This window comes from Colletotrichum siamense, assembly GCF_013390195.1.
Source record: "Colletotrichum siamense strain Cg363 chromosome Unknown KSG_Cg363_contig04, whole genome shotgun sequence".
NCBI classification, from domain to species: Eukaryota; Fungi; Ascomycota; class Sordariomycetes; order Glomerellales; family Glomerellaceae; genus Colletotrichum; species Colletotrichum siamense.
In genome coordinates this window covers 4223132-4250934 of record NW_023501017.1, presented here as the reverse complement: position 1 = coordinate 4250934, position 27803 = coordinate 4223132, and the positions used below count along the sequence as shown (strand labels likewise).

General features: G+C 42.2%; 2 protein-coding genes across 2 annotated transcripts; one reads left to right on the top strand and one right to left on the bottom strand.

Annotated features, from left to right (window-relative positions):
* Positions 1 to 14883: 14883 nt before the first annotated feature.
* HXT1 (Low-affinity glucose transporter HXT1) lies at positions 14884 to 16434 on the bottom strand (the record flags this gene model as incomplete). Its single annotated transcript, XM_036638881.1, has 1 exon — positions 14884 to 16434. One exon carries the CDS (start codon positions 16432 to 16434, stop codon positions 14884 to 14886), a length of 1551 nt encoding a protein of 516 aa, XP_036496924.1.
* Positions 16435 to 17752: 1318 nt separating this feature from the next.
* Positions 17753 to 18928, top strand: iolG-1 (Inositol 2-dehydrogenase; the record flags this gene model as incomplete). Its single annotated transcript, XM_036638880.1, has 1 exon — positions 17753 to 18928. One exon carries the CDS (start codon positions 17753 to 17755, stop codon positions 18926 to 18928), a length of 1176 nt encoding a protein of 391 aa, XP_036496927.1.
* Between the last annotated feature and the right edge of the window lie 8875 nt (positions 18929 to 27803).

Below are 27803 nucleotides of genomic sequence, written 5' to 3'. Positions count from 1 at the left end.
AGCGTCCTGCCAGAGTGCTACCAGCAGAGACTTTCCGGATTATTCGACGATGCCACGCCAGCTCCATGGTCCGACGTCGAGGCTGTTATCTGGGAGGATTTTGGACAGACCGCTGACCAGCTGTTCGGCCCTGCCGTCGAGCGCGAACCTCGCGCGGCCGCTTCCATCGCCCAGGTCCACTATGCCCGCTTGCCGGACGGCCGCGAGATTGCCATCAAGGTCCAACGGAGGCAGATCGCGGCACAGGTGTCCTCCGATCTGTCGACGCTCAAGCGCTTGATCGAATTCGCTGCAAAGGAAACCGCGATCCCCATGGCGTCGCTCGGGGAGTTCCTCATGAACCACGTCATGCAAGAGACTGATTTCGTGCATGAACGGTATAACTCGGAGCGCCTTGCCAAGTTTGTGCGAGCGGACCCACGACTCTGCGACCGTGTTCATATTCCTACAGTCTACACCGACCTGAGTTCGAGGCGAATTTTGACGACTGAATGGATCCACGGTCTCACGCTTCGGGACAAGGAAGGCATTACAGCAGCAAGTAAACCATCGGGCCGTGGGCTGGGGCTCAACCTAGGCGACGTCATGGAGACAGTCATTGAGCTCTTCTCGGCCCAAATGTTTCGCTACGGATTCGTACATTGCGACCCTCACCCGGGAAACATATTTGTGCGGCGCTTGCCTTCAGGCAAGCCCGAGATTGTCCTTCTGGACCATGGCCTCTACATAACCCTCTCCGAGAATCTGCGACAGCAGTACGCCCAATTCTGGAAGGGTCTCCTCACGCAGGACACCGACGCCTTGAAAAAGGTGTCCAACGCCTGGGGTATGGAGGATCCGGAACCGTGGGCCGATGCATTCACGATGAGCTCCAAGAAGCCCGAAAAGGCGCGGAGTGAAGAGACGACGGAGCAGCGTGACGAGCGCATAATTGCCGAAACGGCCGGCTACTTTGGAACAGATGGCTTGTGGCCTCCGGAGCTGGTCTTTTTGGAACGCAACCTCGGCCTGGTGCAGGGTAGCAACCGGTTCCTCGGCTCGCCAGTCAATCGTGTCAAGCTCATTGGCATCGCGGCTATGCGCTCGGTGGAGGCCAGCGGTCAGCAATCCATGTGGAGGACAGTGCGGTCTAAGTGGTCGCTGTTCATATTGGACTTGGCTTTCTACCTCAGTAGTGTCAGGCAGTACTTTGGTTACGGCGGCGGCTTCGAGGAAGACTTGAAGGAAGAAGAGGACAGGGCGGCGAGGGAGCTGAAAGACACATTAACGATCGTGCTGGGTATCACGGTTGACTAGAGTGTTCGCCCTGTCTCGGTATCTCATCAGCGTTGTAATTCCTATCCACTCAATTACTGACCAGACCACATGATTCTTGGTCCATGTACTAAATCCTAATTCTCCTCAATAATAATAAAGAAGTGTAATGAGTACACCCATGACTCGGAAAGGGAAGTAAATGTAATTTTCTTAGTCAGCAACACACCACCAACCCCAGTCGCATCGATAATGCATTGCATTCTCCCAGCATTAAGAGTCTGTTAAGAACTCTGAGTACGAGCAGGGAAACCGGTGTAAAGCTCCTAGTGCAAACCATACTTCTTCAATGTCTCGTTTCTAGTCATCTGCCAACCTTCGGTACCCGTTCCTGCGTTCGCCGGTCCCATCATCCACCACTTCTTCGCCCAACTTTCGTTCCGAATTCTTCAATAGGAACTTGGTAGACCGTGAATGCATGCAACCTTCGCAAGCCATTGCTGAGGGGTTTTGTTTTGTCACTAAATTTCCTGCCGTCCACTGAAGGAGCTTCCAAGCCGTTTGGAGGAATACAAGGTTTGCCAGCACCAAGGACCAAAGTAAGACACCAATACTCTTCTTTTCGGGAACCGAGCAGAGATATTCGGCAACAAGAGTGGTTTCTTGGCAGGAAAGGGAACCCATGAGCGGCTTGAACTTGTCGAAACTTTCATGAAGTGTGGTCAAGCCCTCATCCGGGCCACCAAGTGGACGACCGGGCGTCGGGATTAGGTCGAAAAAGAATCCATTTGGGCTGTTGGGAGCAGTACTGTTAAGAAGACGACCAGGTCTCCGGTTCATGTTGTTTGGAGAGAGAATCGCGAATTTAAGGCTCTCCTCGTCAAGGAGCAAATTTGGGGACGCGCAGCTGCCCAAATCTCGGGCGAACAATGAGTGTAGAAGCTTAGCAACGTGAAGCCCCTCCGTCAAAGCTGGGGAGTGGAATTCCTTCGTGAGTATCAGTATTTCCTATTCGACATTCGTATGTAGGTTTGCTTCAAAGGAGATAGCGTACTTCTGTGTTGTACCCTGGATTATCTGTGCTGCCATCGTTGTTCAGATTGAAGCTATCTGCGAAATTCCACGACCATCTGGCGCGGAAGAAGAGGTCGGCTTTGATGCTTTATCTCTGTCAATGACTTCCAAACAGACGGTCTAGAGTGAAGATATCTACTTACTCATTTTCCGAAGGGTTGGGCGTATACGTCATCGCACCGCGAACCGCAGGTACATCCAGTTTCATTTGAGAGGTAGCAGTCAAAACACCATTCAAATAAGCATTCAACAATCTTGTGCCCCACCAAACGCTTGCGTGAGTTTTAGGGTCATCCGTGATGATGTAGTTGTAGTTCCTCTGGGCGTTGGTCTGGGAAGCTTCCATTGTGACTTTCATGGCACCGGCATCAGACATCACAATGCACCACAGCGTCGAAGTCACTTTCAGATCGTCCCAGGAATTCCAGTTCGACGGCTTCTCAGACCAGTCAGCTTTCTTGAGGAAGATGAGAACGTCTTCCACTTGACAATCCCGTAGTATGGAGTTCCTGTATTGCATCGAGGGTGAAGAAGACAGCGACTGCCCGTTGTCAGACGCGCCGTTGATACCCGTGATCGTGTATCTGAATCCGTTGTTTGCTGTGAATATGGAGCTTCCAACCGATAGCGTTGCAGGTTGGCATTCGGCTTTCGTGTTACCTTGCCAGTTGAACGGGGCTTTGCGGAACCAACTACGCATAGGATTTAAACATCAGCACAAACTTTCGTTGCTGCCTAAACAACGATGGGATACTAAAATGCCCTACGTACCGTGCGTTTAATTCCTCGATGGTCGCATTGGGATCGGACGTGTAGATGGCCTTTGTAGAATACACGCTTGAGCCGAGATTCAGAAGAGTGAAGACAACGGTGAGGATCAAACCGCCAATTACTACCACTGGAGTAAACCATGAGAATGGGTAAGGTCTTGTAATGGGGTAAGAAAATATTGAGGTATGCATTGTGTTATAAGCTTAAAGACACGTCTTGGCAATGCACAAGAAGGGTACTGGCGTTTGTAGGTCGAATGATAAGCTCACACCAATCTTTCATGTGGCGAGGACCTGCGGTGATTTTATACATGAGAAGAAACTCTTGGGGCTGAATCTGATCAGGCTGCGGCTTTTCTGAACTGTCACAGCCTGCTCACCCGAGATAATGCATTTCTGGATACGGAACTGGGGCGTCGCCCGTGTGCCCGTTTGAAAAGGGGGCACGGAGCCGATTGGATCTCGTTTGTGATTTGCATGCGAGATAAGCATAGCCTTCTGCAGTTACTCTTCAAGCTGAGACGCCGAGACGCCCTTGAATGCTATTCTTATGGCTTGTCTTTTCCCCATTGCGTAAAGACCTGCCCAGCCCTGCAAGTAAGGTTGCAAAACGTACTAGCATCAATATTTAGCATGCATCCGAGTTCGGCGAAGCTACGTAGGGACAAAAAGAAGCAGATTGACAATAAATGGATCATGTGCTATCGTGTCTTGTCACCACACCAAAATGTCAGCTCGATCGATGGTCGATGGTCTTCAGGAGTACTCCCAGGGCAGTCTGGGTGCTCTGCAAACAAGATCCCTGCCCCAAAGTTTAAAAAATCCACAAGATCCGGGATCTAGATGAAAATAAGAGTCCAAAGGTGTAAAACAATAGTGCAGTTATCTTGGTAAGCTACCGTATCTAGGATTACTTACTCTACGACTTTGCATTTGCTGGTGTTTGACGTCCAGTGCCGCTTGTTGCACGGCTTTTAAGCTTGAAGGGTCTTTGTCAGCAACGCCAGCCCATCGCAGCGTTAATCGAGCTGGGCGTGCCTTACGTAATCAGCGATTACATAAGGCGCCAGCCTCTGCAATCAACGCTGCAATCGCAGCTACTACCTCTAACGCAGTTAACCTTATGTTGGCAGTCTAGTCAACCCATATAAGTAGGTATCGCAGTTCACTCTATACTTTTTTTCACAGTACTGAAACCCAATAGCAGCACTTTAACCTATACCCGATCTTAATAAAGCAAATAAACAAATCTCAGTATAACTAGTCGTTAACGCTCAGCTTAACTTATCCCCAGCTATACAGAAGAGGGCAAGCAGGTAAGCGGCAGAGTAGTAAAACATACTAGCAAGAGCGTTATTCATAACGCTATTATTCATAAGCGTATCGTTTATAACGTTATAAAAGCGTCGTTCTATAATATAGAACGCTAATAGTATTTATAGCTAAAGCTTAGCGATAGCTTAAACCTATACTTAAGGGTATAAACTTAATAATATAACTCTTTGCGTAGCTAAAAGGGTTCTTATAGCTATAGTATAAGAACTTAACTACTACTTTAAATAAGGCTTTAAGCTTATTCCTTATATCCTCTTATATATATAATAACCCTATATAATATCTTTCCCCCTTATTATACTTATACGTAAGCTAAATAAAGCTACTTTAGATAACTTAATCTATAAAACTAAAGTAAATAAAATTAAGGGCTCTAAGTATAGTAACCTTTTATATACTAATAAGAAAACTCTACTTAAATTCACTTAGAAGTACTTATTTAAGATAGCTAATAAGTGTAATATATTAGAGTTATATAGCCTTAAGATTAATATAGATATAGTTAAAGCTACTAATAATAATCCTAACGCTTATAAATACCTTATAAGCTTCCTTAAGATAACTAAAATAGCCTAAGCGCTTAAACGTTAGTAAGTTGGGAAAGGTAAATCTAATAGTAAAAGTATAGCTAACAGCAGTAGGGCTCTACATTAAGACTGCGCAGCAGGGCAGAAGACGTTATAATAGCGCGACAGTATAGAGGCCTCAGGGCTGCTATGCCTAGCAGAGCGGCGCAGACATCTAAACGGCAGAGGAGACTTTGACGGAAGACAGGCGCAGATCGAATATAGCGTCTGAAGGGCGGTTGCAGCTTAGAGGAGCCTTAGAGATAGAGGCGGCTAGAGGAAGACAGTTAAGGCTTATTGTAATAGTTGAAGTCTGATGGAGGAGCGTAGAGGCAAAGAAGATATCTAAGTCTGAACTACAGTCACGTGACCCAAAGGTCGTTAGCAGAGGGCGAGGTGACCAGTCTAGCTTTCACAGTCAATACCAGTTAAATTTCACAATACAAGGCCAGCAGCCTATAGTTAACCTTATACACATCACTACTAACATAGTTAATATAATACGATATTTACTACTTATAGTACCCTATTAGCTAGCTAGTCCTATAAGACTAATACTAATTAGTAGTTAACTTTATAGTTACTACTATATAATATATTAATTAACTATAGATTAATAAAGCTCTAAAAGAGGTAGTCTTATTAATATTTATTTAGATCTATTTTACTTAGAAACGCTTAATTAATTAACTTATACTAATAAAATAGTTATAATTTTAAAAAAAGATAACTTATATTACTTAAGCTACTTTAAACTTACCCTCTTTTAGTTTCTAAGAAAAGTATATTAATACTAATATTATTAATACTAATAAAATTAAATAATATCTCCTTATAATATTAATAATAATAAGATTATAATAATAGCCTTTATAGCTTTTAATCTTATACTTAATAGAAGTAGTTATAATATAACTTAAAGGATAATCTATTTTACTTAGAATACTCTTAGTAATTACTCCTCTTTTTTACTTAAAAAGTATCTATTATATATTTAACCCTTAATATTAACTTTAACTTATTAATTTATAATTAATAGTAGAGTTAACTACTTACTTTACTCTTAACTACTTTATTTAGCCTCTTACCCCTTATAAGTAGAGTTTTTATACTAAATAAGTAAATAAGAGATTACTCTACTTTTAATAGCTTTTAACTACTTTCTTCTTCACTAAGTTAATATTAATAATAAATAGCTACTTTAAGCTTATTTAATAATAACTACTTATATATATAGCGTATAATATACTTTATTATAAGATTTTCCTATTATTTAACTATTAAACGCTAACTACTAACTACTAGCTATAAGAGAATTTTTTACTATTTTTTATTTTTAATAACTTATACTCCTTCTATAACGCTATTATATAGCTCTTTTACTTCTTTTATAATACTATTATACTATCTCTTTATTTTTAAAACTTTATTACTTTATTAATAATATTACTTATTAAACCTACTTACTCTCTTATTAATACTTACTTTTAGCACTCTTTTCTATATAGTTAACTAACTTTTAGTCTATTATAGAGATCCTTTTTAACCTTTATACCTCTATTTTTAACTACTATTAAGCTATATTAAGTTAAATAAGAGTAATAAAGTAGTAAATTATCTATTAAATAAATAAACCTTAGCTACTATAGTACTTAATAAACTTTTTATAACTATAATATAATAATCCTTATTTATAATTTAACTTAATACTTTGCTCTATTAAGAATATTAATATCTACCCCTCTATATTTTTAATAACCTATATAACTTCTTAAATAACTATTATTAAGCCTCTTTAACTATATCTAAATTATCTACTATAATCCTTCTAAAAAACCCTCTAAGTAACCCTCTAGCTTCTCTAGTCCTTTTAATACCTCTAGTTAATAACTACTTTATCTTTATCCTTATTAAAGTTTATAATATAATTAACTATAACGTTTAAGATAAGTTTAGTAATATTAATATAAAATTAAATATTACTATTTAAGATTAAGTAGCTTTATACTTCTTATTTAATATAGAGTATTACTAACTTAATAGCTTTATTAATTCTACTTTTTAAAGTTAAACTTTTACTAATTTTAAAGATATATTAGAATCTACTTTTAACTACTATAATAAAGCTATTATAAAGGAATTTAAGGACTTCTTTATTACTAATAAGGTTTATATTATATAAAATAGTAAATCTATTATTTTTAATATTTATACTACTTTTTATTAAGACTTCTATTATTAGTTTAATAAGGATATTAATAATAAGATAGCTAAGTTTCTCTCTCTTAAGAAAGCTATTAAAAATATTAACTTTTTTAATAATATTAAGGGTATTAAGCTAGAGCTATTAGTATTTTCTAGCTATACCTCTTTATATATAGCCCTATTTTTTAAACTAATTTAGTATAGATTAAGCTCTATTAGAACTTACTAATTAACTACCTTTACCTATTTAAGAAGCTTTAATATTAACTTTAATAAGGGTAATATACTTAACCTCACTATACTTAATTAGCTATCCCCTTATTAACTTATAGATCTTATAAAGTTATATAATAATAATATATAATTTAGAGGTAATATATATAATATCCTTAACTTTAAGCTTTTAATCTTTAAGGACTTTTATATTAAAGCTAATATTAATTAGTTTTAAACTTTAAATACTTTCTCTATTATATTTAAAAGTAAGATACTTAATTATTACTATAATAAGCTTTATAATAATAATATACCTATTAACCTTATTAGATTAATTATTAAAGTTAAAGTTTATTTTAAGACTAAAAAGTTATATTAAGTATATCTCTCTAAGTAGTATAATATTACTTTTAACTATATAATCCTTAAAAACCTTAATAAAACTAAAATAAAATACTTTAAAATAGTTTTTAATAAACTTATTACTATTTAATATACCCTCTCTACTATTTACTATTCTAATAATACTTTCTATAACTAAGTTCTTAATACTTATTAAGATATACCTAAGTATAATTATACTCTTATAAGCCTTACTAAAAACTATAAGAGTATTACTAACTAGCTTAAATTATTTATTAATATTATAATATAAAGCTAAGCTTATAAGTATTTTATAATAAATCTAGCTTTAGTTAATAATTAATATTAAACTAATTACTAATATAATAGCTATAGCTATAGCTTTTAATTTAGCTGTTATTTATATATACTTTATAGTTAATATCACTTTTAACTTATACTTCTTAAATCTAAGAAGAAGTGTTATATTTATAGTAAAATAAGCTATTAGTTAATAAAATACTTTACTAAAAATTATTATAAAACTTTTAACTACTTTAAATAGATATATATTAATAAGAATATTTTTACTCCTACTTTTAATTACTTTCTAATATAATATAAAAATATTAAAGATATTAATAACCTTCTTATTAATAGCTATAATAAGGATATATTAAACTATTTTAGCACTCTTAATATTAATAACTCTAATACTAAAAATAGCTAATATAAATTAGAAAGCTTAGATAATAAAAATTAATAATTTCTTATTCCTTACTTTATTAATATTACTTTTAATAGCTTTAAAGTTACTAATATATTAAGTAATAATATTACTTTCTATATTATTACTAAGTAGGATTAATATATTATAGTTAAGCTTAGAGAATATACTTTATAATTCTCTCTTAAGAGAAAGTATAAGTTAATAATCTTTTAAAGTATTTTACTTAATACTAATACTTCTAAATATTTAATAATAAACTAACCTTAAATCCTTATACTTTAATAATTAATACTAAACCTTAAAGTTAATACTATAAGAGTAGCTATTATTAGATTTAGCTTTAGTAACTCTATTTACTTACTAAGATCTATTAAAATCCCTATATTACTTAGTCCTATTACTTTCTATATTATATTAATAAATATACTCTTCTTATACTACTTTTATAATATAGATAAAATAAAAGTTATATTTAATAACCTTAATAATATTATAAAGTAGAAAGACTTTAAAGTTCTAGTTATCTATAAATAAAAGTATCCTTAGATATTTCTCTAATAAGAACAGTTAATTACTTATTATTACTTTAGTAAAATTAAACTTTAATAACTTTATTACTATTTTAGCTACCTATTAGTTATTAAACTTTAATATATCTTTACTAAAGCTAAATATAAAGTTAATAAAAGCTTTTTTACCTATCTAATTAAGGTTTATTAATACTATTAATTCTATATTAGTTAATTTAAAAAGTTTAGATTTACTTTTTATAATAACTATAAGTTTAACTATAAGATCTTTATAGATATTATATATCTTAATAATAATAGATTAATACTTTATATTATTAATAGTGCTATTAGCTTTAATATAGCCTATTTCTTTAAAGATCTATTAGTTTAATATACTTAAGAGGCTTTATATATATATTAAATTAATATATATTAAAGCCTTCTAGACTTTATTATTATAGATATTAATACTAACTTCTATAGCTATAAATTTAAGTATATTACTTATACCTTAGTAATTACTATTAAAGAAGTCCCTATTAAAGCTTACTATAGTATTAATAAAGTTAAATATTACTATACTACTTTATATTATACCTATAATATTATTTATACTAAAAACCCTTCTATTTCTTATAAATAAGCTTTATAGATAACTATTAAGACTATTAATAATATTATTAAGCTTAATAGTTTAATTTTAACTTTATTTATTTTTAGCACCTACCCTTAAGTAACTAAGGATTTAGTGCTATTTTTAAGTATTATTAAATATTAAGAAGCTATATAAAAGGCTACTAATAAACTCTATTATATATATATTAAACGCTAAGTCTTTAATACTTTTACTTTCTATAATAGCTTAAATATATTATTAATACTAGCTTTCTTATTATAGTTAGATATTCTTATATAGTATAAGAATAAAGGCTAAGCTAGCTTATATAAGCTTCTCTCTATTAATAAAGAGGATTATATACTTAATTTACTTTATAAGCTAAAAATATTTTAATTAACTTATATTAAGCTTTTTTATAATAACTTAAATAAAGATATTACTAATATTAACTCTCTACTAAATACCTCTAAAGTATTAATAATATTAGTAAAAGAAAACTAAAGAGGATTATTAATACTAGTATTACTACTACTATACTAATATAGCTAGCTTTATAAGGGAGAAAAACGCTTAAAACTACCTCTAAGTAAGCTATACTAAAGTTTATAAAGATAGATACTTATAGTAAAAACAGTTAATATTAACCTTACTCCTAATATTAACTTTATATTAAAAGTTAATAATATTAATACTACTACTATATTCTTTATTACTAATAAAGTCTTTATAACTAATAAAGAATATATTAACCTTAACTTAGCTATATAGCTCTATAAAGTAAGTAAGATTAATATACCTAACTACCTTTTTAAGTAATCTAATAAAGCTAAAATTAAAAGACTTATTAATTAAAATATTTTTAAGATAGTTATATATAACCTTATTAAGTATATAAATATCTATATTTTCTAATTATAAATAGTTAATAAGATTAAAAGTAAGAATATTAATAAGCTTTATAAGAAGTCCTACTTTATTATTTAAAAATATACTAATAATAGTAAGGAAGTAATTTTAATATAATCTCTAATAATATAATATATAAACTAATACTTTATCCTTACTATTACTTTATAGTTACTACTTTCTAATAAGATCCTCTAGCTTTATAATATAATATAGGTATATATCTAGTTAGTAATAAAGCTTAATAGAATAATCTTTATATATTTACTTATTTAGATTTATAATTAATACCTAAAAAGTATTATTATAAGAGTTATTAAGCTACTTTATAGTATTACTAAGGTTAGCACTTACTAGTAAGCTATATATAGCTATTATTATAGAGAAGTTCTCTAGATAGTTACTTTAAGCTATAATCTCTACCTTCTAATCCCTTCTACTATTAACCTTAACTTTATAGTTATTAGTATATAAATTAATAATATTTTAAGCTTTATTAATATTAGTTTCTTAGCTTATAAGGATAAAGCTCTAACTAAAGCTTTATTTATAGTAAAAGCTAAGTAATAACTTATTATTAACTAATTATTAACGTTTAATAGTAGTATTATTAGTATTAATAAGTTAAGAACTATTATCCTCTACTAAAAAGGTTAAAATAAGAAGCTTACTTTTATTAATACTAATACTACTTTTAATACTATTAAGAAGTAATATATTAAATAATATACGTATAGAGTATATATTATATTAATCTACTAGCTTAAAGTATATTATAATCTATTAACTACTACTTAATACTAAGACCCCTCGCTTAATAATATTAAAGCTTTTAACGTATAATTATAATAGTAGATAGCTTTATTAGTATAAAGGTTAATATTTATACTTATTAACTTATTAACTACTAAACTCTTTATCTTTATTAATAGCTTATTTACTAATAATACTAACTTAATATTATAGCTTAGTTTTATTATTATTCTTACTAATAAGACCCCTTCTAATAAGAATAAGTTTATAATTAATAGTAATATTATTTATTTTAGTTTAATAAAAAGTAAGTAAGTTACTTAAAATATATTAACTTCTAAAGTCTATAATATAGTTATTAGTATTAATATAGCTTATACTATCTCTATAACTTTCTAAATAATTACTAAATAGCTTAACTTACTTCTAATACCTACTATTATTTATACTAACTTATATTTACTATATAAATACTTTATTAAACTAAATATTATAAAAGAGAAGTATTTAATAATTAATATTATAGCTCTATAGTAGTTATATAAACGCTATAAGCTATATAAAATATAATAGATTAATAGTAATAATAACTTTATTAATACCTTTACTAAAGTAAAGCCTAACTAATACTTTATATACTTCTTTAATATAAACTTAGTAATAATATAGATAGAGGGATAAGTTATATAGGTTTAAGTAGTATTAATTACTAGTATTAGCTTAAAGTAGAATTAAATAATAGTTATAGAGTAACTACTATAATAAGGGTTATAAGTAATTATTATAATTATTAGTAATTATTACTCTTTACGTTATATATTATTTAATAACTTCTTTTTAAATTATACTATAGTTACTATTAACTATATTAATACTAATAAAAAGAGAAAGTTACTAGTATTAATAATACTAGCTTATTACAGCGTTAATTAAGCTAAGCGCACCTTATATAATTAGCGATTACATAAGACGCTAGTCTCTGCAATTAACACTATAATTATAGCCGCTACCTCTAACGCAGTTAACCTTATACACATCACCACTAACGTAGTTAATATAATACGATATTTGCTGCCCACAGTGCCCTACTAGCTAGCTGGTCCTGTGAGACTAACAGTCTTATTCACTGCTGTTTGTTCACAATCTCATTTCAAGTTTTCTTATTCTTCATTATCAAGAGTATTGACTATACTATCAAACATCAATAGAAGAGCAGCACTCTGCATGTATAGCCATGAGGCCAGTGGGTGTTACGAAATCTCGAATGCTCATTATCAAAGCAGAGACAATTTGTGAACAAGACTAGAAATCGCGAGGTCTACATCGAAAGAAGAGTTCATCTGGGTTGGAGTTGAACCGCTCCAGAGTCTTGAACTCTTGGCCCGGCGAAGCCAACTCAAAATCAAAGTTTCGTACCAAGGTTGAGATGAGCATTAGCTGTTCAAAGTAGGCAATATTTCTGCCAATGCATGCCCGAGGTCCTGTGCTGAATGGTAAGTGGACCTTCAGCATTTGGTTCTTGTCGCCGTCAATCCAGCGCTGAGGTCGATACGTCTCGGCGTCCTCGAAAGTCTCAACATCGCGCAACAGGGTGTAGGTCGGAACTGACACAGTGACGCCCTCGGTCACAAACCGCCCTGCGATCATCCGACCGCCTTTCGGGACAACCCTGGGCAAACCCATAGAACTCGCAGGTCGAACGCGAAGAGATTCCTCAACACAGGCTCTCAGGAACGGCAGCTGGCCGACGGAGTCGTATGCTGGTACGGTATTCCTCGCAATGACAGGATCTAGTTCTTTCCGGAGCTGTTGAACCACATCTGGATGGGTGTAGATGAGGTACAAGGAGTTTGTGAGAGAAGCAGTGGTTGTCTCCGTACCAGCGTTCATCATGACAGAGCATTCGGCAAAAAGCTCGCCAAAGGGAAGGTTGACCGGTTCGCCGTTGTTTTTCACTATCAGCTTTTGGAAGATATCCCCTTTCATCTCTTTGGATGTGAACCGCGCCTTGGTGCAGTGCCGGATGATATTATCGAAGTCCGCGCCAGCCTTCTTGTACGGATGCCAGGAAAAAAGCTTCTTGGTCAAGGGCAGTAGACCAGCTTCCATTCCAAGGACTGTGTTGATGTGAGTGGCGTCTAGCAAAGACTGAATAAAGGGGGCTTGGTAGATCTCCCCCTCGGGTGTTTCGGCGTTGACCAGGTCGCTACCGCGCTTTAAGCAATCTAATGATTCTCCATAGAGCATTGTTGAAAAAGCATCAATAGTGAAGTAGTTGAAATATCGACGCATGTTGACTGGTCTCTCGCCGTATGCAAAGATGATGAGTTGTGTCATTAATATGCGGATCGTCTCAGCAATGACGGGCTCTTGTTCCGACAAGGACTTTTGGGCGAAGACGTGGGCAAGTAACTTCCGCTTTCTCTGATGCTCAGTCTTGATTCTCTCGTCGGCCATATGGCGGAACGCTCCGGCCCCCCCATCGTACCAAGCGTCTTTGAGAAAGTTGGCCCCGTGACCGTAAATGTCATAGACAGCGCGAGGGTCTGAGATGGAGACGTAGTTGGGAGCAATGCGGACATGCGTGCCCAGCGTCTTGTGTGCTTGGTGCACCGCCGCGAAGTGCTGGTATCTGAAGCAGTAGAAGATACGCCACAAGGATGAGATGCCGGCAAATCCTGGGCTAGGGAACTTTCTGAGACCATTCCGGTCGGCGAGGTAGCTTGTTATCGGTGCGCCGACCGTAAACCAGAGGACAAATGCGGGGAACACTACTAAGAATATTAGAAACACGATATCTCGATTCAAGAGACCAAAATTCTTTCTCACCGAGTAGCAGAAACATGATAAATCTTTTAGCAGACTAGGTCAATATTTTGAAGATTGATTACAAGTGCAGGACTGCATGAAGCGATGTCGGTGCGCTATCACCCACCCCTTATATCTTGAATCTAAAACTCACACATCGTTCAAACTCCTCCCAATGCGCAAAGTATCGCTTTGACTTGGCTACCTACAAATCCCGAATTTGGGGCAGAAGGGGAAACCCCCCAAGTCTTGCATACTTCTTGTTACTTACAAGTCACAGCCTGACGACGTCTCCAGGTGATCAAACGTGACATTCGGGCACCATCAGGACGAAGGAGGCGGCTGGCGGGCGGCTCTCATCAGGCACTCCGATCAAGCTGGTGTTAGGCGGGCTTCCCTACAGAGAAAGCCCGTCGCGAGACCATGCATGTCCGAAGTCTGGAATCCCCGGAAATAGACAACCATGGAGAGTGTCAATCTTCTGCGAAACGGAAATCTGCGGGGGATGCGCCGCGTTAGCCCTTTTCCGTTCATTCGCAAGAAGAGGGGAGGGCGGTTAAAAGAGACCAGCCAGTTAAATACTGAGAGTGTGTCAACCAACGTTGATACATTCGGGTGCTAGTTTGGTCCATGGCCTATGTACATCGGATGTTCCTATTGACCTAAACTGCACGAAAAGGGCATCGCCGATCACAGCTCCGATTCGTAAACAGACATCCTGGCATCAATCAATCTCAATGCGCAATTACGCAAGTGATTCCGAAGCTTCTGTTACACACAATGCTATAAGATTTTAAACAGAAAACTCTTGGTGCTCTACCGTTGTTGAGACATTTTGCATGTCCTTGCTTTTGTCATCTGAGTTCATCTCTCTCAAGGACTGAGTGTCCGAGACCATATGTCTCCTCCAAGCCCTGACAGGAACCTTCTCAGCGAAAAACATTGAAATCTCCAAACTTGATCTGCCAGCGGTTTCGCCGACACAGAACCATGTCCAAAGTATGGAGAGACACGTCGTGCCAGCGTATACGAAGCCCACCATCGGGCCTAGCCCGGCATCATAGTACAGATACGGCGCGGTGAACGATACTACCCAGGTCGTCAGGTAGAAAATGACGATACTCGCAGACATGATCTTGTTCTGGTTGGGGCCGACTGCCATTTCTCGAGCGACGGTATACGCAAGGGGGCCAAGACCGAAGTTGAAGCCAACCACGACAATGAAGGAAAACACTACAATAACGTATTGCGTTGAAGATGTCAGTGGCTTGATCGAGATCCCACCGATTATGATGAAAGCCACCAGCATCATAAAGTTGGTGATCATGAGGTTGACACGGCGGCGCACTCTGTTGGCCGTAATTACCGAGGCGCCCACGGCAAAGATTTGGACTATATTGGTGATAAGTTGAACGAGAAAAGGGTCGCCCAATCCAATAGCCTGGACTAAGACGACGCCGTAAACGTAGAAGAACAGAATGCCACAGATTTGTTGGCTGAACATAGCTCCAGCGGAGTATGTCAGCTTGCGTCTTTCGATAGGGTCCGTTATCAGAGATCCCCAGGAAGAGAACTCAGCATGCTGCTCTTCTACGCTCTTCGCATTCTCAGCAGTTGCCATGTCCTCTGATGGGTCGTAGCTGGGCTTGCTTTGATTGATTTTGCGAAAACTTTGCTCGGCCTCCGTACGACGGCCTTTGAGCACGTACCACAGCGGGCTCTCTGGGATGAACGGAAGAAGGGCGGCCATTATCAGGGGAAGTACGACGAGACCTCCCATGGGAATACGGTATCCGAGAGAGCTTTTGATGTTTTGGGTGCCCTGGTTGATCGCAGACGCGCATAGTTGAGACCAAGATTGGAGAAATTGGAAGCACATAAGCGCTGGTCCACGAATTGAGGGGGGTGCAACTTCGCCAATGTACAACAGCGAAGTGACGGTAAATTGGCCGACTCCAAGGCCAATCAGGATACGTCCGACCACAAGAAGGCCTTGTGAGCTGAGCGTGTCTGCGACTTGACAAATGCCGCCGATAAATATGCAGAGCGAAGCCAGCCAAAACGTAGACTTTCTGCCGTACCGATCATTGAGCGGAGCGGCAATGATTGCGCCCAGCAAGTCGCCGATGTAAATGGCGGAGGCTGTCACGGACTGAAAGGATGAAGACAGAGCGAGCTTGCCGTCGGTATCGCGAATATTTCCATAGTCATTCTTGAACTCCTGCATAGCTAATACTCCGTTGTAATATGTATTGTCGTAGCCATAGCAGAGAGCTCCAATGGCCGAAACGGCGCAATAGAAGATTGCCCACTTGTAATGAGCCCAGGTATTTCGTAATGACATATCGATATTGTTTAAGGGTTGACGCCAATAGAGTCTAGACTTTTGTCCAAGAGCACAGGTGTTTCGAATATTGTGTAATGATAGGAGTACAAGCGGAAAGGCTAACTTAGATCACAAGAGAAAGAGATGAAAGATGCGTCATTTCAAGAACACAGGGAGGACAATCAGGAATGGGCTATAGTCTCGAGTTATGAGGAATTCCATGTTGAGGCGTCTGCAGTTATTGTGGGGTGTAAGTCTGGGGAAACTTGCACAATCCGGGGAAGCTGGCTCGGACCCCGCTTCCTGAGATTTCCTAAATGAGAAAATCCGACGTATTAACCGTACTAGATCCTGATTATTGCAACACCGCTTGCTTTTTTCGACGAGGTACATGACCCCATGTATAATGGAAGGCGGGGTTGACTAAGTGAAGGGGCATTCAATCTTCCGGTTACTAGGCCGTCCCTCACCTAAGATCGTACCGGTGCTGGGATAAGTTGACGAGGCAACTTGCGTAGTGGGATTTCAGGATTGGCCAACCATCATGTCAGTAAATGGAAACTGGTGAGAAAATTTCCAAAGGTTCAAGTGTTGAATATCTTAAAGTGACACTATTCGATGTTTGCATACCATAGCTACTCCTCCCTGCTGGCCGCTCTTCAGCCTGAGTTCAATTTGTGCCAGTTGGTGATCAAGTAGATCACAGTGCTTGAGTGGAACCTTGGTTCGCCAATTCCAGGTCAGCTGAGGCAGCGTCTGGCCCTTGTGCTGGTCGTAGCTTTCCGGCAGCGAGGCTGGCTGCCCAAGCACGTATCTCTGGCGGCACTCCAGTTCGTTCGTTGGGGACTGTGATTTCCTCGATGTTTCCGTCGCGAGAAATAATGACCTTCTCATTCTCAATCTTTATCCAACCCTTCTCGCAGGCCGCAGTCTACTCGTCTGCAAGCAAATATGTACCTCTCGAGATTTGAAAGACACCCGCCGATCGGGTTTTGCTAAAAAGAGCAGTCCGCGTTGGCACTGGTCGGAAACATGCCCGATACAACTAGTCCGATGCGGGGAGAAAGCATGAGGGGAATGCCTAGCATGAGCACACAGAAGCGGAGAGGGGACAGTCGCTTGGGTGCATCAGCGTCATCAGAGACGGAATGTGAATGTCGCACCGGTTTGGGTTAGGGAATGACAAGTGCTAGAGCTCACACAGCGCCTCATAAAAAGGTTAATATGTGTCATGATGCTTCAAATACTCCTCGAGGCTCGAAACACTTGTATCGTCCAACCTCACGCATAAAACTGCCACTGCATTATCACTACGACTATTAGAACTCGCTTCAATATGTCTTCCAAGGTTCTACAGGTTGGAGTCATTGGCGGTGGCGACGTTGCACAAATCGTGCACCTTCCAACGTTCATGTTCTTGTCCAGCCTCTTCAAGGTCGTCACCATTTGCGACATTTCACAAAAGACGGCTCATCATTGTCGTGACAAATTCAAGATTCCTCGCGCGACCACAAACCCGGATGACATCTTCAATGACCCAGCCATTGATGTTGTCGTCATCCTGACATCTGACGAGTATCACGCCCCGTACACGATTGCTGCGTTGAAGGTCGGGAAGAACGTCTTGCTCGAGAAGCCCATGACGCTTAGCCTACAAGCTGGCGAGGAGATTATCGATGCTGAGACGAATGCCCCCAACAATGCCCGCGTCTTCGTGGGTTACATGCGACGTTACGCTCCAAGTCTCCAAGCCTTCAAACGCGAGATTGCATCCATTGACAAGATCAAGTACGCTCGTGTCAGGGATATCATCGGCCCCAATGCTTATTTCATCGGGCAGTCGGGGGCATATTCGCAGAAATACTACGATGACATACCAATGGAGGCGTCAGAGGACAGAAAGTCGCGACTGGCAGTCCTGCTAGGTCAGGCATGGGGACAAGAGCCAGAATCGCTTTCAGCCGCGCAGATGGACTACTGCTGTCTCCTGGGCAGTCTCGGAAGCCATGGTCTCAGCTTGATGAGGGACGTTTTGGGTGGTCTCCCAGAATCAGTGCTTGCATCGACGGACAACGCGCGCTGGTACACGACAATGTTCGAATACCGGAATGGCACCGCCCCTGACGACCGTTTCACGTGTGTCTACGAGATGGGCATCGACTCTGTACCAAGATTTGACTCTCAAGTCGCTGTCTACGGGGAGAACAAATCAGTCACAATTTGTTACGATACACCATTCGTTAAGGGTCTCGGAATCACAGTGGAGATTGACGAGCTGAACGAGCACGGGGAAAAGTCCCACAGATCTCTTCAAACCTCCTACGAGGATGCATACACTGCTGAGTTGAAAGAGTGGTACGAAACTGTAGTTCATGGCAAAGAAGTCAAGACGTCGGCCAAGGACGCTCTAAATGACTTGAGGCTGTTTAGGATGATGATGGATAAATACCCCGATCACAAAAAGATCAAGGATTCATCTAACAACACGCCCTTCTTACCTAGTGGCCCTTAGATGCCATGCACAACTGCGCATTACAATATCTTTATTTGGTTTAATAAACTATGAATCTTGCCTGAACTTGAGCTGATCAAAATATCGTGCACTTGTAAACAATAAGAGAGTGCCTTGACCGTTTGATGTCAATGAGGGCTGAATGTAGGCGTTGGCAATGTCCCTGGGTCGCCAACCCCGGACAATTTTCGGCGACTTTTTCCCCGTCCCTCCCCTATCCATCTTTCCCTCTCGCCATAGGATTCCCGTTGATGTCGATTTCTACATCCTCATTATGCCGTACTTCAACTGGATTTCAGGTCATCACACAGATCTCAGTACAACTTGCGTGCTATGAACGTCGTCTGGCCTAAAGCTAGAGCTTTCACACGCTCCCACATACAGTACCTATGAAGACCTTTGAGGAAGATCAGGAATCAGGAGTAGCGGCTCCAAAACCATTTCGACTTCGATATGCGTGTAATCAATGCCACGCTCCTAAGGTAAGTGACTGCAATTGCCTGAAAATGTACAACCAATCAACACGGTTGGCGGTTGGTTGCGTGGCATGAGACCATTGCTGACTCACAAGTCTGTCCCTGAAAGGTCCGATGTTCTGGCAGCAAAGAGGGTTGCTCGCGATGCCTTGCCTCCGGACTTAACTACCAAAGTTCCGTGGTCGGTCGTGCGTCCTCCAAGAGACAGCGGCTCCAAGATAGCTACCACTTTTCGATGCCATCACCGGTACCCTTCTCCCGTCAACTATCCCGGCATCGGCGGTCACTGCTTTCTTGATGGTTGACGGGGATGGGAGCTTTCGAGTCGGAGACAATGACGGTTCAACAGGTTCGGATTTCCCCCTGAACTGCTTTTTCCGACAGCCGACGCTGCCGATCTTCTTGGAGACTGGGCCAAACCCTTTGATATTGCTGATGTGAACATGGCCGGCTGGCCATGTTCAGTAGGCGTTTTGAGCTCGGAAAAGTTGCAAAACAGCGTACATAATGAGAGGCTTGCTCTTTTCTCCTGGCAAGACAGAGAAACTCACGCGCCGCTGAAAGAAGAGCTTTACGACGATTCGAGTCTGAAATTATCGTCAAATTCGCGGCGACTCCCACTCACACGACGTGGAGCGGAACCCATCCACAGCCCTGATCAGCATCATCGAGCGTTTGGAGCTCTGCTCGCAGGAGAGAGGGTCTATCATGGACCAGATAGTGTCTGCCAACCGATGGACAATGACCAGACTGCTCTCAATCATGGCGAGTGAATTGCTGGCATGTTTAGATCCAAAGAAAACAAGTATCTTTCTTAACAATAGAACGATTGTTGTAATAATTCTGACCATGATCGCTGACTATTATCAAGATACTTCTTTCCAACAAGATTTATTTATGCAGTAGCATGATGAAGATTTGTTTGTTTACCTGGTTTAGAAGCAGCGTGTGAACATCGCTCAAATGCCGGGAGATCCGTAGAAGCAGGTTACTATCACTAACTGGTTATAACCCGCCAGCACACCATAAGTATCAGTTTTACTGTATAAGGCGAAAGAAGAAGGACGACTATGATAGAGACTATGATATTGACGGGAATTTGAATACTCATAGCAAGTGGGATGGAGATTGAGGAGGCGACATTGGTCCCTGAACATGGTACAATGTTGTGTCGGTTCGAAAAGCAAAGCTGACCATCGCCTTGGTGTTCTTTGCTCTATATTGCCATAATCTATGCCAATTGAGGAGCGATGAATGCGCCGTTAATTGGTCTACGACAATCCTTTCACGGACATTTGGCCTTCGAGATATTTTGAGACCGTCACCAGCAATTAGACTCGCCTCGCCAACTTGATTCCGACATACCTATCGCAGACAACTATATTGATTTTGACCACATGCTTTGGGCTATCATACAGTCGCATGAAAACATTCACACAGTAATGTCTGATCCCTGAATTTCCTCTCGCGACGCACTTTCGCAACGTTACAGCGGGCCTTTACCCTTACACTACTACATGGATTTGTGGAGATGCCGTTTCGGGCCGCCCGCCGGTGAGACCGGCTTATGGCCCCACATCATCACCGTTGAACACCAGAGGTTCAATCACAGAGGACCCATCGAAATGCATAAGCTCCCGGCCTGTAGAAAATTGACATAGAAGACCGATCATTCATACAAGTATGTCCGATCAAATGATCATCTGCGGGCGGAGAAAATGAAAAATTGTAATCCAGGCTGACGCGTTGATAAACACACTAATTAGATTAAACTGTCTTGCAGCTTTGACCTACCTGTTGAACATCGATAGTAATTACCTTACAAATAAGCCCTCATGAACAAGCATGTGTCCCCTCACGCATATGAGCAAACCTACACTGAGTCTTCGTCCCATCACCCAGCCTCGTTATCACTCAGCGCCGCAATGCTGTCTCTCAGACCACTATTTCCCCACGAGCCGTTCGGCAGCAGGCTCTCCGTTGTAGCATGGGAGCTTTTACGCAAGGTGTAAATCTCGTAGGCCTCAAAGAGTTCGCGCAGACCGAGGCATCTGGATGGCGTCGTGAATAGGACCTTGACTTGGGCGCCCCGAGCCTTGTGCTGCCTCTCTCGGGCCTGGTACAGCAGAAACTCCACGACAACACTCATCTCGTCCCTTCTCCACCTACACTCAAAGAAACTGATGCCGTCGAGGATGACGAAAACGATGGACTCATCCGGTAGAGCGTGCATGAGGCCGTCGAGGAGATCACACAGGTCCTCGACGCTGGCGTCGGGGTCCCCGCAGGACTTGACAATCTTGGCCGCGGCGAGGACTTCGGAGTCCAGCTCGCGGCACTGGTCGACCAGCTGGAGGATCAGCGCCACGACAAGCTCTTTCGGGGTCGAGGATCTCGCCTGCCTGTTTCTGTGTTCACCGCAGAAGTAGGCCAACACGTGGATGCCTTTATCTGGGCCGCACACCTGACCGAGAGTCTCAACCATTGACGCAGTGACGTGGGAGACCGCCGAACGAGGCTTATGCGGCCCCCCTGCCTGTATGAGGAGGACGGTTGAGTCGGTGACCTCGACGAAGGCCCGCAGCCGGACGTCATTCGTGAGCTCCTTGACCTTTCTCTGCTCGTCCCTGTCTAGCCGTGAGCGCCGGAGGATGCTTGCGCAGTCGGCTCCCAGCATAGATTCCATGTTGTTATAGCCGAGCTCATCTAGGACTCTATCCACGTTGAAAGATCGGGTCCGTGGCCCCTGATTCAGCTGCTTTGCCGTGGTTATGTTGAACACGTGCTTCCGGAGATATTTTACTTGCTCTAGCACGTGGCGGTAAGTTACAAAGCTCTGCGAGAATTCCAGGCTATTAACAAGTCACGCACCTTCATATGAATTCATGAGTCTGTGGACTTCGCGGAGTAAGAGAGCGTGACCATTCTGTGTCTTTACCGCTTGTTCCGACAATCTGTAAAGCTTTTCGTGTGCCTGCAACGTCCTCCGCTGAAACAGGCGGTCGGCATGGCTTACCAGATCCTGATTCTTGAGCTGTAAACAGCTGTAAAGCTCCCCGAGCTTTTCTTCATATGTTGCGGGCCTAAGAATGGGCTTTACATACTTTTCTGAGCCACGAAGCGTCGTTAGTCTCGCAATCACTGGGAAATTACGACAGAATCTTGCAAAGCGAGACAAGAAAGTAATGCTGCGGCAACCTACTAAACCGGCTCTGGTTCGTCCACCTCAGTACGTGCCCAAGAATGTTGAAGATGGCGGCGCAGACTCCGGATAGGCGTCTGTGCATCCCAGGATCATCTCGGTAGGTCTCGGCAGCATATTCCTTGTTGCTCAGTGCTCTTTGGATTTTTTCTAGCGCCTGGCAAACAAGCGTTTCGACCTTGCCGTACTGATCGATGGCTTCGATGAGGATCGTCAAGCCGCCGCAAAGGATTGACGTATACTCGCCGCCGGTTGGCAGGACGTTGAGAAACGACTTGATGTTGGGCGCTTCGTCTCTGAACGACTTCAGCGCCCTGCGGAGGCGCCCTGTCGGAGTCTGCTCGCTCCTCTTCTCCTCTTTTTCCCTCTTTCTGTCTTGCAGGTTTTGGCACGCAGTGTTGATGGTGTTTTCTACGTCTCGGAAAGACTTGAACGCCTTTAACCTCGATCCTTCCTTGATTCCTCGGACGTTGACCCCGCCTTGAGCAGTGGCAGGCTCAGCGTAAATCTCAAGGAACGCATCGTGTGCTTCTAAACATTCGCTGTAAAGTTCGTCTAGGTCTCTGAGAAGTGATTTAGCTTGGGAAGGCTTCCCTTGGTGAGAGGAAAAGGTCCCACGTACAGTTTGGATACAGGATCGGGTTGAGCTTCGGTGACGGTTAAGAACAGCCTTCTATTGACAACTTCGATTCCCGAAGAATCCAAGCTATCCGCTATCGAGCCGTTCAGGCTGTTGACGAAATCATCGCATTTCGGGTCTCGGCCATCAAGAGGCAGACCATTGATGCACAAAGCCTTGAATAATTCTTCGGCGTTATCCTCAGAGACACTTGCGTCTGCGGTCATGCGGACTGTTGACATCTTGCGATCCCGTGGTAAGCGGGCGAAGAGATTGGGAGATAAGGCATGGGTGTTTCCCAAAAATCAAGGGGTGCCCCCTAGATCACCCCAATCCACGACAGAGTCACAGACTTATGTGCCTCAGTTGACTGTAGCAGGAACGAGCGGGAATGATCGGGAATGATCAGATGACCCCGTGCTTTCATCCGAGTACTACATCAACCAGACGACCGCTGCGGTAACGGTACCCGAGCCTTTCTCACCGTGCTATCGGGATTTTGTCCGTTTTTGGACAACATCTAAGCACTAGCGAGGCAGGCTATGGTTAGATGGGATCCTCGGGGGGCATTCTATGCGCTGATACATGCACACATGACTTCTTTCGAGCAGACCTGGAGAACCTTCGGGACGCCGTTAAAGGCTGTGTAGCCGCCCAAGTATGTTATATTAGAAGGAACTAGTCATTCCTCCAATGGGAACACCCAAGTATATCTCTTGAAGGTCTGGCCCGTTTCCACATTACGCCGTTATTCTCCGAATACGAAGCTGTTTAAGGTTGTGTGCAGCTTTTGCTGGCTTGGCTTTGGGTGACCCTGATTAAGACTGAGCAGCCTGAATCCTGAAGCCTTTCATATTTGGTGGTAGGGTCGGCTCCCCCCGCTTCATCAAGTTCTTCTCATCTGTATTGGAATCAATCGCATCCTTTCGACTTCAAACAGAAGTCTTTTGTTATCTGACGGTGTAAGCTGGAACAATTTGTACGATGTCAACCACCGAGGTTACTGAGGCAATCGCCAAGCAGGTCCCCCTGAAGGCCGCTGAGCAGGTGCTTGGCAAAGTAGATCATGTAGAAACCGAGTCGCCTCCATCGTTGCAGCGCAAGGTCACAGACTTGGAGTCGCAACTGGCTGAGCTGGAGAAAGTGATAAAAGCCTTGTAAGTTGCCTCTCGTATCTGAGAATGAATCTCGGCTTACCGGTCCCTCTTCCTCTTCCCGCCACAGGGTCGGCGATAAGCAGACAAAGACAGAGCATGAAAACAAGGAGGACGATAACGGAAAGTCTGATGACGACAAGAAAAAGCCCAATGACGACAAAAAGAAGAAGAAGCCCAAAGACAATGATGGCCACAAAGACGACGAGAAGGACGACGAGAAGGACGACGAGAAAGACGAAAGCGAAGACAAGAAGAACGACAAATTCAATTGCGAACCTGCTTGGAGGCTGCGTTACGTCAGGCCGAAGATCAACTGGCGGGCCGAACTCGTTACAGACGACAGCACCGGAGAGGAAGCTGCCATCAAGCGCAGGTCTGCCATTGTAGTATACTACGAGTACCCTGAAGGATCGATGAGTCAACCAGACGAGCCACCATCTGGTGTTCTGCCTCTCCGGATCAGGATCAACTCGTATCGGCTCGACAGGCTTCTTGCAGATGCCACGGGCCTCACATCTCCCCCCCTTCCCTACACGTAAGTGAACAGTCTACTCGTGTAATTTATACTTTCCGTAAGTGTCTAACATAATCTAAGCGCACTTAACCCTTACAAGGCAAGTATATGACCGAGGTTGGCACATCGTCAGGCGAATATTCAGGGTGAAGGCGCCTACTACAGGGCTTCAAGACTAACCTGACGAGGCAGGTCTTTGTATCACATCACGATAAGCTGAAAGAGACGCTAGGAGATCTCGAAAAATCTTTCGCAATCGAGTCCAAGATAACGGTGGACGGCATCACTAGCGAGATGCTCGGTGCGGCACCCTGGCCTCCCGAATCCCGGGACGATTCCGACGGCGATACGAAGGCCTTGGAAAACAAAAAGAGAGACATTGTTCTTCTGCGATGTTTCATTGACATGTCGGAGAAGTTTCTCGGTTCTCTCATCAGCCTGCAGTCAAGCATTACAGAACGGACCATGGAGAAAATCTCCTTCGCAAATCTCTGGTTCCTGTACCAACCCGGCGACATTATCTTTGGCCAAGAACCGACGGGGTCGAAAAAGTACAACGCCTACAAAATCTTCTGCGTTACTGGCGGCCGTCCCTGTCTGAGGTGTCAGTCGCATGCGCAGACGAGCGACCACAAGCAGCACGGGCCGTCGTACAGCGATCTCAAGCTTCACTGCTATAGCTGGAGTTACGACGGTTCCCGGTTAATGCCGTTGGAGGCGACGAAGTCCATAACCCTGTTCGATGGGGAAAAGAGCATTCAAGACCTGCCTTTTTTTCCCAAGAAACTCTGCAAGTCCAATGACCCGGTCGTCACCGAGCTCGTTGCTCGCGGGAACACGTTTCAGCGTTGTCTATACGGGCATGGGACGTACAACGGGACGACTCTGGGGAAGGACCCGCGACACATCAACGAAGACGTCTTTGTCGACTTCAAAACGGGACACGAGTTCAACCGCAACCGAGACTGGATCGACGACTCTGACGAGGTACTTTACTTACCGGACCGCGACGATAAGTCGACTTGGGAGCCTCGGTGCAGCGTCGACGACTGCGAGTCAAAAATCTGCAACTCTTGTAACATCAGCGACGAGGCTTTGAACTTCCACCGCGCTGCGAAGTTCATTGGCAAGAAGGAGTACATCCTTGAGCTCGTCAACAATGACATGTCGGGGCTAGATGAGAACCAGCTGGCCATGCTCCCGGCTGCGCTGCTGGGTTATGGGCTCCGGTCAAAGGAATGGTGTAAGTCAAGGGCCCGAGGCATCCCGAGATGACTTCCAAAAACAAGACTAGTTGCTGACAAAGTTTCAGTTCGTCTCGATCCTGGGATATTTGAATTCGTCTCCATCTCAGCTAAGCAACGCCAACAGGCTTTCAATGACCTAGTACTGCCTACGGAGACGAAGAACCTGCTCAAAGCCATGGTGAAGACCCATGCCTCAAAGAGCCAGGACTCGAAGTTGGAGACTGCAGACGCCGCGGTTGAGATCGACCTTGTGAAAGGCAAGGGAAAGGGACTCATCATCTTTCTGTACGGCCCACCAGGTGTTGGAAAGGTGAGAAAACATGAAGCATCAATAAGGCGACCTCAACGGTGCAGTGAACTCGAAGGGTATGGGACTAACTACTCAGCAGACCAGCACTGCAGAGACAATCGCAGCATGCACTACCCCAGCCCGACCACTCTATCCCATTGTAAGTTCGGCATTAAAGTCTACGGAACACTCTTCGTCGACTAATTCTGTTCCTCAAGACCTGCGGAGACCTCGGTTCGGAACCAGTAGAAATACAGAAAAACTTAGATAACCACTTCACATTGGCTCATAGATGGAACTGCGTTCTGTTACTGGACGAGGCCGACGTCTACCTCGCCGAGCGAGACATCCGCGATCTCAGCCGGAACGGGATCGTCTCCGGTAAGTCAAACTCATCACAAACGGAGAATCATCGGGGCAATGACTAAATGCAAGCTAGTCTTCCTCCGGAACCTCGAGTACTACTCGGGCGTGCTGTTCCTAACGTCCAATCGAGAGGGGCTCATTGACGAAGCCTTCAAGTCCCGGATCCGCATAGCGCTGCGGTACAAGGCAATCGACCTAAAGGGCACAGTGCAGATATGGCGCAATATTATGCGCAAGATCGGCGAGGAGAATATGACGAAGAAGCTCCCGGTCACCTTCGACAAGGATGAGCTGGAAGCATGGGCTCTGGAGCACTTCGAAGAGAACAGGAGCCGAAGAGCAGACGGCTTGAGCCCGACAAGCACGGCGACATGGAACGGGCGGCAGATCCGCAACGCCTTCCAGACAGCCATCGCACTCGCTACCTTCGAGCGCCTAGAGCTGCTCGAGAAAAGGGGGCTCACCGAGGAGCAGGCCCTCGCAAAGAAGAAGCCTAAGTACTCAGAGATCCAGCTTACCTGCGAACATTTCGAGAAGGTCGCCAAGGTCGTCAACGAGTTCGAAGACTATTGTGAGTTTTCTTTTGCTTCATACCTGGTGACCATACCGGTTTTTAGTGATGGACCACCCCGCTTACAGCGAATCTTTTTAGTGGTCGAGTGCAGAGGAGATGACGGCGAGCGAGCGGAGATGGAGCTGTGGCGGAAGGACAGTCACGACCCAACAGCGCGCCACGAGGCTGTGCCCCGAACCCCCAAGACCAACGGGACCCCCAAGAGCGCGCTCAGGAGCCGTCGGCGCGTCAACCACGGCGATGACGAGGCGATGTCGTCCCCAGCGCCAAGTCGCAAGGCAAAGAAGAGGGAGCCCGAAGTGAAGGAGCAGGAGGAGGATGAGGAGGAGGAGGAAGACGAGGAGAAGCAGATCGAGAAGCCAGGCCGGAATAGGGGACGTGAGCAGCCCAAGAGCTGGAGGTCGCGAAAGGCAAAGGAGGAAGAGGACGAA